Source organism: Propithecus coquereli, unplaced genomic scaffold (genome assembly GCF_000956105.1).
Source record: "Propithecus coquereli isolate 6110/MARCELLA unplaced genomic scaffold, Pcoq_1.0 Scaffold341, whole genome shotgun sequence".
Taxonomy (NCBI): Eukaryota; Metazoa; Chordata; class Mammalia; order Primates; family Indriidae; genus Propithecus; species Propithecus coquereli.
Window position 1 is genome coordinate 2,817,855 of NW_012149075.1, and position 11,209 is coordinate 2,829,063.

At 37.6% G+C, this 11,209-nt stretch overlaps 1 protein-coding gene across 9 annotated transcripts in view; it reads left to right on the forward strand.

The window, feature by feature from the left end:
• SRRM1 (serine/arginine repetitive matrix 1) overlaps window positions 1–11,209 on the forward strand; it is a 28,569-nt gene that overhangs the window by 6,080 nt on the left and 11,280 nt on the right. For 5 of the 9 annotated variants that reach the window (XM_012650917.1, XM_012650919.1, XM_012650926.1 and 2 more), the window contains 5 exons: window positions 823–935; window positions 2,650–2,853; window positions 3,319–3,513; window positions 4,149–4,268; window positions 6,176–6,450. In XM_012650917.1, the coding sequence (XP_012506371.1) occupies window positions 823–935; window positions 2,650–2,853; window positions 3,319–3,513; window positions 4,149–4,268; window positions 6,176–6,450 (907 nt within the window). The remainder of the gene's footprint in view (window positions 1–822; window positions 936–2,649; window positions 2,854–3,318; window positions 3,514–4,148; window positions 4,269–6,175; window positions 6,451–11,209) is intronic. The other 4 variants (XM_012650918.1, XM_012650920.1, XM_012650925.1 and 1 more) reach the window with 2 other exon arrangements.

An 11,209-nucleotide genomic window follows, 5' to 3' on the forward strand; every position in this document is an offset into this window, starting at 1 on the left:
ATGCTGGGTAGCATTTCTGTCAGCTGCTTTGTCTCCGCATGGCCCGTAATGGTGAAAGTGTTTGCTGCCAGAGATGCCTGAACTTTAGGGTTGTTAAAGTGGATCACTGTTCCTTGGTTTGTAAACATATTCACCTCTTCAATACCAGAAATATTGTTTACTCCTAATTTCTTTAAGGAGAACTGAAGTTTTTTGTCATCTGTAGCTGTTCTATGAACCACCTTCTTCTTTCTGCGAGCAGTTCCTTTCCCACCAATGTGCACTTGTGCCTGCAGTTTGGCGAGTTTCTCTTGATTCATGATAGTTTCTTTCATCTTGTCGGAGCGTAAAAGGGGCCGCGCGGGGGACTAGGGTTGGCGCTCAGAGGGTCTCGGGAAGACCAGCTGAGTTTAGGCGCACACACGCGGGGACGCAAGATCGATTTGGTAGATTTTTTAAATTCTTAATATGAGTACATCTAGCTTAAAAGAAATTTGAACTTAAATAACAATGTAAAAGGTAAGCATAAGCTCTTCATATGAGCCATACATGTAAAGTTACAGAAGAATAAAACGAATGTGAAAATAATTTTTTTAAGTAAACTTAAATGGCAACATCTCTTTAGTTCAGCTCTTAGGGATTAGCTTTCAGCAAGTATTTATTCATTTGTAAGCAAGTGGATATATAATCTTAATATGCACCTATAGTGTGGGTGAAGAAAGAACAATCTTGTTCAAGAACAGAGGCTGATGAAATGACAGATATAGCATTGATGTTTATCAAATATGGAAAATAGTGTTCAGTTTGCTCGTTCTCAAATGTTCAACTATGTGTGCTTTGCAGATTGAACAAGAAAAATTGGCATCTATGAAAAAGCAAGATGAAGACAAAGACAAGAGGGATAAGGAAGAAAAAGAAAGCAGAGAAAAAAGGGAGAGATCTCGGAGCCCAAGAAGGTATTATACGATAGTTGCATAGCTGATGTTTTACTGGTATTTTAGATCTTAAGGAATTCTGCGTGTAGAAACTTCCATAGTTAAAAAGGACTCTAGCGTCACTATTCAGGGAATTTCTTCCGTCATACAGTTTACATAGTGAGCTATGGCTTGCCTCTGGACTAAAGTCTTTCGTCTTTGTTTGAGACAGATCATTTGACTGTAATTATCTCTAAAATCTTGGTGAGTTATCCAACTCTTAATTCCTTTCTTTTTTATTCAATGCTAATCTTCTCTGTATCATTCTAATTTTAGCATATGTGCTGCCAAAGCGAACACTCAACTCTTAATTCCTAAATCAAAATCTAGACTTCTGATTGCTTTAATTTAAATATAACAATTAATTGAATTTTTAAAAATGAACTCTGACTCATTATTTTTTCTTTCCATTTCTTTTTTTTTGAAATCTGTACTCGAAATCTGTGCTTATTAGCCATTCATATTATACTTACCTAATTACCTGTTCTGCTTTTCTTAGATGGTCATATTGAACCCAAACTTCAGATCATTTATTTCTTCTAACTTCCGATGAGACTATTGTTAGGTTCACATTCTTAAATGCACAGCTCAGTTTCTGCTATATTTGTGGTAAAAGGTGAGAATTCCATTAGGCTTTTCGTTTTTAGGGTTCTGTCTATTTCATACATAAATGTCTGCTGGAATTACTAAAGGGAAGTGGTAATTTCTTTGTCCCATTCATTTTTATATTTGATACTAAAACTTCTCATGGAAGCAATACTTCTAGAGTTCACAAATCATGGTGGTAACTACTTGACTATCGATGAACTAGGTCTGCTATTTTCCTTCACTGTGAATAAGAAAAAACCTTAGCCTGTTGTGGTGGCACATGCCTGTAATCCCAGCACTCTGGGAGGCCGAGGTGGGAGGATCACTTGAGGTCAGGAGTTCAAGACCAGCCTGAGCAAGAGTGAGACCACATCTTTACTAAAAATAGAAAAAATTAGCCAGATGTGGTCATGCGCATCTGTAGTCCCAGCTACTCAGGAGGCTGAGGCAGGAGGATTGCTTAAGCCTAGGAGTTTGAGGTTGCTGTGAGCTAGGGTGACACCATGGCACTCTAGCCTAGGCAACAGAGTGAGACTGTCCCAAAAAAAAGAAAAACCTTAGAGTTAGGGAAGCTACTATTGAAAAGGGGCTTCTCTTCCAAAAAAGTTGTCTTATGCAAGTTTGATATATTTTTCTTTTATTCTGAAGAACATATCCTTTAATCACACTAGTCACTTTTCTGGCACACTTGGGCTCTTTCTGATGAACTCTGGTGTGATCTGTCTGCATTTAAATGTTATATTTTGCTTGGTTTGGTTTATTGTCAGGGAATATCACTTTACTTCTAAGCACCCTGTTTTCCTCAGAAAAATTGGTCTTTGAGTGATCTCTGGGAATGATTAAGAACCTAAGCCTAGAGTCCCAAGTTAGTGCTTTCTTCCCTTTATAACTGATATATTTGAGAATGTTATCTTTCATTTGCTTGCTTTTCTGGTTTTGTCTTGGCCCCTTCCCTATCAAGTACATGAGACAGGATATCTTATTTTCATAGGGAAATGTCTCATATAAACAACAGTGGTATAACTAAGATTAATTCTCAATTCTCCCTTTGACCCTCTGCCCCAATCCACGTTATTCAAAAACCTGAAAAAAATTGCTTTCATCCTAGACGCAAATCCAGATCTCCTTCCCCTAGAAGACGATCTTCCCCTGTCAGGAGAGAGAGAAAGCGCAGTCATTCTCGATCTCCCCGTCACAGAACCAAGAGCCGGAGTCCTTCCCCTGCTCCAGAAAAGAAGGAAAAAACTCCAGAGCTCCCGGAACCTTCAGTAAAAGTAAAAGAACCTTCAGTACAAGAGGCCACTTCTACTAGGCAAGTACATGAAAGTTCATTTATACATAATCAGAATTTTAAGCTGTTAATAGCAACTGCAAATAATGGCATCTCTGAGTTAAAAACATAAAACCATTTTTCTTTTAAACGTTTTAAATTATAAAATTATTGAAAAGAAATTGAAATTGTATAGGGAGAGTATGTTTAAGGAAAATGCCCCAAAGGTCATCACCACTCTCTGTTGGTTGTACTGTTTCAGTTATTTTATATATTGCAACTTGCTTTTTTCTCAATATATTGTGGACAACTTTGCACTTTTAAAAAATGTAAGTGGTTATGATTGTTAGTGGCTTACTGGATTTCACTGATACATATGTATGTTTTGGAGCTAGAGAGAAATCTTCATGGATTTTGATAACTTTTTAAAGAGAAATGTTGTGTTATATCGTTGACTTGGGAGTATGAGTAGAAGAGGGGGAAAAAAATGAGCTTTTGTTCCCACAGTGACATCCTGAAAGTTCCCAAGCCTGAACCTATGCCAGAGCCTAAAGAACCTTCTCCAGAAAAAAATTCCAAAAAAGAAAAGGAAAAGGAGAAGACTCGACCAAGATCTCGATCACGTTCCAAATCACGATCCCGGACAAGGTCTCGCTCTCCTTCTCATACTCGACCTAGACGGCGCCATAGATCCCGATCAAGGTGGGTTGTGACTTTAAGATCAGCATAGACCTTAGATTTTATGTGCAGCTTGCTTAGGTAGAATCGTGTAAGTAATTTCAAAGCAGTAGAAAATGTTTAGTTACAAATGGTGTTCTTTAGATTTACGTAGAGAATTTGAGAATACTTTTTCTGTGTACCATAAAAATCTCTGCGTAAAAGCACCTGAATAAACCAGGAGTGAGGAACTCTTTTTTTTTTTTTTGAGACAGAGTCTTTGTTGCCCGGGCTAGAGTGCCGTGGCATCAGCCTAGCTCACAGCAACCTCAAACTCCTGGGCTCAAGCAATCCTACTGCCTCAGCCTCCCGAGTAGCTGGGACTACAGGCATGCGCCACCATGCCCAGCTAATTTTTTTATGTATATATTTTTAGTTGTCCAGATCATTTCTTTCTATTTTTTAGTAGAGACGGGGGTCTCGCTCTTGCTCAGGCTGGTCTCGAACTCCTGACCTCGAGCGATCCACCCGCCTCGGCCTCCCAGAGTCCTGGGATTACAGGCGTGAGCCACTGCGCCCGGCCAGGAACTCTTGATTTAGTTTTCTCAATGGCCACATTTTAAAAACAAATTAACGAATTTCAAAGATCACAATTTTCCAAATTCTGTTTGTTATGGCAGGTCATACTCACCTAGAAGACGCCCAAGCCCAAGAAGGCGCCCATCTCCTCGAAGAAGAACTCCACCAAGAAGAATGCCTCCTCCACCAAGGCATAGGAGGAGTAGATCTCCAGTAAGACGGTGAGATTTTTCTTTTTTTTAAAATTTGGAAGTGTCAACTATTTGACGTTGGGATCATGTTTGTTTTGGGATGATTTTAGGATAATCTTTAATGTCCCCCTGGAAGAAAGAACTCATAAGTGATACTAGATAATGTCTTCTAAAGATCCTATTTGATTTGAAGTGTCATGCTGCTGTTTGTGCTATGAAAAATGTCTAGTCCAGTGTTGGAAAATAATGAATAAGAAATTCACCATTGTATTGATACTTTGTGTTAACTTTTATCCTTTCAGACCTGGAAAGAAATCCTATCAAGTAAGGGAATTGGCCACCTTCCCTTTGGCTTTTAACTTTTAACTGGCTTCTGAAAAGTAGCTAACTACAGGGCCAGTAAGCTACTTTTACCAGTATTAAAATAATTCATTTGCTCTTATACTTTATTTTTCTTAATGTGGTTTTTTTCTCTTTATTGAAGTAATGAGGCTTATAAACAATTCTACACTTGATCTTAGCCAAAAGGCCAAGAAGCGATGGCTTATAATTCTAACAGAAGTAACATGAATTGAAAATTTCCCATAATCCCATTCCATAGATATTAGTAGTTTGGTGTCTAGTTATTTTTGAAGAAATTAGCATAAATCTAACCGTGCTAGTACCAGTGTTCTGTGCCTTATCATTCCAAAGTGAGCATAAAGCAAAATAGTTACCTCTTGGATATACGGTTTTTAACAAAAATATTGTGACTAAATCTGTCCAAAGTAGAAGTCTGATAGCAGCGTTTTTGTGCTTTAGTGACATATACTTTGCCTGTATTTAGAAGAAACTGTGATAATTAAGCTTCCAGTTATACTTTGGACAGAATTTTTTGTGTTTGAGTCTTTTAAGGTTTTTTCAGGAAACCAAATCCACTTAGAAATAAATTAAAGAGGGGAAACATCAAATAAACTCCATAAAGTTATTTGTTTCTACAGTCAGGTTTTTGAGAGTCCCCATACTTTAAAAAAAACATATGTATATACTATTTTTCTTTGCGGAGGGGTTGTCAAGGTATATTGAGCTACTACTACCACTATTAGAAATTATAGAATTGATGTTACTACTGTTAGGTGAGAGTTGTGAGGTAAAAGGTTAGTCAACTCAGCATCACACTTTTCTAAAATTGATTCTTCCTCCTTAGGAGAAAAGTAATGCCGATGCTTTCTAGTACGAGTTTAGTGGAAACAGCTATTTCTTATATTGGAGTTTTGCAAACAGCATGTTTTAATTGTGCTTACTAAGCCATTTAGCAGTCAAAATATTTTGAAGATTGTGTAAGATTCCCTTTCAGCCAGTTTTTATTTCACACTTAAGGTAGGGTTTCTTTTTTTCAGGTTCTCAGGAATTCTTCCGCCAAAGGTGAATTCTGCAGGTACACATAATTGCAACAGAACTTACCACACATTTTGCCGCAGAATTCGAGAGGCCCCTGCTTCTAAGTTTATGTAGCTAAATGAATTCCTAATCTTGCACAGCTTTTTTAAAAAATGCAACCTAAAGATTTCTGGACATTGTGTTATTAAATGAACAATATTATACCACCCAAGTTTTGTATGCAAACTCCAAAACACCAATATCATTTCAAAGGAAAAAGGAGACGGGTTGGTTATTGTATTATAGCACTCAACTTGACAAGTTTTTAACTGGCGAGACAACTCAAATAGAAACATTTATCAGACTTAAGTTATTTATATTAATCTCAGAACTAGCTGTTTCCTGCCTTAGGTTATGGTTTTGTTTTCCATTTTTTTGGACTCATTTATGTGCTTAGCTACATAAACTCAAAAGTTGGATTAAAATTAGCTATATTTTCATGTAAACTATTCATACCTGTAAGGTCATTTCTTTATTGTAAGTATGTGATTAGTGAATATGAATACTTTATTCCACAGAAGAAGGCGTTCATCAGCATCTTTGTCTGGGAGTAGCTCATCATCCTCTTCATCTCGTTCCCGGTCACCGCCAAAGAAGCCTCCCAAGAGGACATCCAGCCCCCCTCGAAAAACTCGTAGGTTATCTCCTTCAGCAAGTCCTCCAAGGCGAAGGCACAGGCCATCACCTCCTGCAACTCCACCACCAAAAACTCGGCATTCCCCAACACCCCAGCAATCAAATCGTACAAGAAAAAGTCGTGTTTCTGTGTCTCCAGGGAGAACTTCAGGTAAAGGTAAAAATCAAACACATGAAAATATGTTCTCTCTTTCTTTCTTTGGCTACAAAGAGCATTGTCAGTTGTCTCCCCCTGCCCACTCTCAAAGTATGAAGTAGAGTTTACATGTAAAGTCACTTTGTTTTTAGCAATGCTCTCTGGCATTGAGCAGGTAGAGAAATAACATTACCAGCCATAGGCTGTTTGAGGTGGGGTAACTTATCAAAGTTTGTGTTGTTGTGATAAAGGATCATTTTATTGCTGTGAGACCAGTTAACTTTTTTTCCCTGAAGATTTTTTGATATGATACCTTATTTGAGGACTTCATATTCTGCTTTAATTCTTTCTTGGCCACATTGTGCTCCTAAGGGAAGGACATGGTGTCCTCTTAAAAGCTGATTTGTTTTTTAATTTAGGCTCTAGGCAGGGTTCTTCTGAGTGTTGTCCTTGCTTTATTCTGCAGATTGATTTCTGAGGAATTTATGATCTGTGATCCTGCCAGGCAAGTAGAATGCTGTGCTAGTCTGAGTGAAGGTTGTGGTCTATTGGGGTTTGTCCTTTTAGCATTAAATACACATGGAGAAAACTGTAGGATCCATTTGAATCGGGCCTCTGGTGCTTAGGGCTGAAGTGATACACAGCCTGAAAGGTGAGTAAGTAGTAGGGGAGGGGGATGATCTTAAAAGCTGCTGTAGCAATGGATTTTAAGGAGCAATCATACTGGGGTTGTTCTGATTACATTGAAAATTTCAGGTTAGAGCTGGGTGTGGTGGTGTGTGCCTGTAGTCCCAGCTACTTGGGAGGCTGGGAGAATCACTTGAGTCTAGTCAGGGTCAGCCTGGGCAACATATTGTGAGACCCTGTCTCTAAAAAAAAGGAAAATTTCTGGTTAGAAATAAATGGGGATGGGTAAAATTTTCACTATATATTTTAATGAGCTTGAGGAGACCAGGATTTCTAATCAGCCACCCTGCTGCTTTGTCTCCCCACACCACCAACACTGCAATATGGTGATGCCTAGAAAGGCAAATTTTACTTTATTTTTGGAGAAGATCTGTTACAGTGAGATATAGATAAGCTGTCAGAGTGAAAGGAGGACCAGTAGATAACAGTAATTTCTAAAAAGTAATGTTTAGATTATTTTCTCAATTTTAACATTAAGTTAATTTGGTGATACATAAAAAAATAAGGTGTGGTCATTTAGACCTAGACAGGCAGCTGAATAAGAATAGAAACCTTTTAACTGTTCCAGGTTCATGCAGACTTAAGTATGGGAGAGGGCCTCGGATCACTATTTTTGTAACCTCATGCACCATATTAATTACTCTTTGTTCAAAATTGGGAGAATTTCAGTCCATCATTTTCAGTCACCATGTCCAAATCTAATGCCCATTGTTCTGACCTATTTTTGTCTTTTCCTTTGAAGTTTGTACTTCTGAATATTTTGGAGCTAGAAAGGTCTGTAAGGAAAAAATACTATTATAAATATTCCTACCAGTTACTTTGCAAAAACGCATCCAGTTATTTTCCTATTTACATCGTATAGCCAAAGAGTTACAAAAGTACCAGAACAGGTCTAAATCCTTGTTAAATAAGTCAAGAAGAATTATTAGTTACCTCTTTTAAGAGTCTACACAGGTGCTAACCACCTTGTGTTTTGGTGTATGCTTTTTGCAAATAAGACATAGTGGATATGTACATAGGAGAGAAATAAGTTATGATGGAAGGCAAGTGACTAATTGTATTCTTTCGGGTTTTGGGACAGAGCTTCCACGTCCAGACAGATCCCAACCAAAGAGAGACACTGTGAGCAGTATAGTCAGAGGCTGCCTTGTGTCTGCTGAAGCTGAATAATTGGTTTGAGCTGCTTGGAAATAACCTTTTATATTAAATGATCCCAGTCCTCTATGATGAAATTTCAGAGCTAGAAAAGATCTTAGCAATTGTCATCAAGAAATAGATTATTTTCAGGTTAAGTGACTTGGTCAAGATCAACCAGGAATAGGATTTTAAGAGTTCTTATTTCTTTCTTTTCTTTTCTTTTTTTTTTTTTTTTTTTTTTTGGAGACAGAGTCTCGCTCTGTTGCCTGGGCTAGAGTGAATGCTGTGGTGTCATCCTAGCTCACAGCAACCTCAAACTCCTGGGCTCAGGCGATCCTCCTGCCTCAGCCTCCTGGGACTACAGGCATGCGCCACCATGCCCGGCTAATTTTTTCTATATATTTTTAGTTGTCCAGATAATTTCTTTCTATTTTTAGTAGAGACGGGGTCTTGCTCTTGCTCAGGCTGGTCTCAAACTCCTGAGCTCAAACAATCTGCCTGCCTTGGCCTCCCAGAGTGCTAGGATTACAGGTGTGAGCCACCGCGCCCGGACTAGAGTTCTTATTTCTTTCTAGTTAAATAATACTTTTCCTAACTTTCCTACCCCCAGTTTCCTCTTTGATGCTAAAGGAGGGAAATGGAGGACAGGGTGAAATTCTTTAGCTTCTGTACCTGATAGTATGATTTTAGAAATTCCTTCTTTGCAGTTGCTACAGCCAGTAAGAGCAGTGTCAATGAAACGTAATAGATTTCACATTTGTGTTTCATGTAGTTGCCGATAATCAGGGGTTTAGGGCTTTGCTATTGATAATGGACAGTTGAAGCGGGAGGGAGACAGAAGAGTTCTGGGGAACTTAAGGGTGAATTATTTGAAGGGATCTTTGGGGAAACATTTTGTATTGTAATCATTGGCATGTCATGGCCAAATTGGCATTATCTCAGTAAACCATAAAATACTGCTTTGAAATCAGTGGCACATTCAGTGGATTATGTTAATGTATATCTACCTGTGGTGGTGGCAGTTTTGATTTATTTAGATCAGCTTAGTCATGTAAATTGTGCTCTGTAGACACTTAATGGTTATTTTGCTATTTCTGATCACAGAGTGACTTTATCTTTACAAGTGATCTTTTGGGCAAGTCTGGGAGATTAATAATTAACAGGAATGTTGCAGTAATTTTTATATTCTGGTCTTAGAGTTGCCTTAAATGTCTGACTTAATACTAGAATGATTTTACCCCTTGCATACTTAAAATAACATTGACATAACAATGTAAACAGTATAAAATCTCATGTAGACAAACAAATCTGAGACATTATCATTATTTGTAATGTCAATAATGCTGTGATTCAGTTATATTCAAATAGAATAGGAGTAAATGGATACTTTTCTGATGGTCTAAATGTATTAATAAAGACTTTCATCTAGGTCATTAATGAGAGATTGAATTAGGATACAACTCCAAATGTGTATTTACATTGGAAAGAAACGAAACGTAGGTAACGTTACAGTTCGGTTGTATTGTTTACTAAGTAGGCATTTGCCGGTTGTCTTGGAAGTATAACCACATTTTTAATGTTTCTTAGGGGAAAATGTATTCTGACATCCCAACAACCAGCTTTCAAAACAAGTTTTGAAACTCAGTTCCCCAAGGGGATAACTTGGATATGTGGTTTTATAGATAACTGAATGCCTATAATATCTTTGCAGGAATTGAAAATTAATTGACACTTAAAAATGGAGAATATGGGCTAGAAAAAGAGCCTGAGATAGTTAAAAATTTTAAAGTATTCTTATTTCATTTCTTTGAATTTGTTAAAATACAAATTTTAAATATACTTTTGCTTTTCCCACTTCCATAATTCATAATAACTAGTTAGGTGATAACCATTCTTTACCCAATCTAATAGTAGTTTTTCCAAATGGCTTACTCAGTAGAATCATTAATAAAATTCTGGGCATTAAAAAAGTATAGTGGTAAATTCTCCACTTTGACTACTTTAGCGAAGATAAGATCGCTGTGTTAGATCACTAGTTCTGTAGTATCTGCCTTGTGGAATAAGCTATTACAGAATTCTGAATATGCGTGTCTGTTAGATGTGTCTGTTCTGGGTCGACCATCCCATGGTAATTGCTTTAATCACTCAAAACAGGTATGAGGATCATGAAGGGATCAAATTGCCTGTAGGTTTCTTAGAGGGATATTCTGAAATGGTGTTTCAGGTTAATCCATGGTAAGAGTAACGATTATGTCTGTATATACTTGTGATTTTAGTTGCAGCAATGGGTAGATATAATAAGCAGAGATAGTAGTTGTTTTGAATCAAAGCCCATGCCCTGAAAAGAGTCTTGGTTTCGGATCTTAGCTCACTTAAATCGTCTTTGTATTTGTGGCCTCTAGTAAAGTTAACTTCTTTTAAGCCTCAGATTTTTCCTCTTGAGAAGTGGGGTGAGGGGGAGCAGGAGGTGTGATACTAGCAACAATGCTTCACATTACGTGTAATACAGCAAGCTTACAAAAGGTAGTTGCCATAATAATTTTCTATACAATTGGTAAAAGGTAAATTAGATAGTCATAACCGCTGTTCTACTATAACCTTTAGTGTATAGAGCTGTCTTTTTTTCTTTTTTAATGCTTGGAAAGAATCTTCCAGTCTTAGTGTTTAAGAGTTTTTACCATTGTGATGATCTGCTTCTTTTTCACTGGTAGTTTAAATCCCTCATGCACTTGTGAAGATTGTGTTCTACATAAAGGGCCTTCAGCCTCTTGGGTGGCAAATCATTCTTTTAAAGACCAAATACCTTTTTCTCTGAAAGTTTCCTCAGATCTTATTTCTTTTTTTTTTTTGAGACAGAGTCTCACTCTGTTGCCTGGAGTAGAGTGCCATGGCGTCAGCCTAGCTCACAGCAACCTCAAACTCCTGGTCTCGAACAATCCTACTGCCTCAGCCTCCC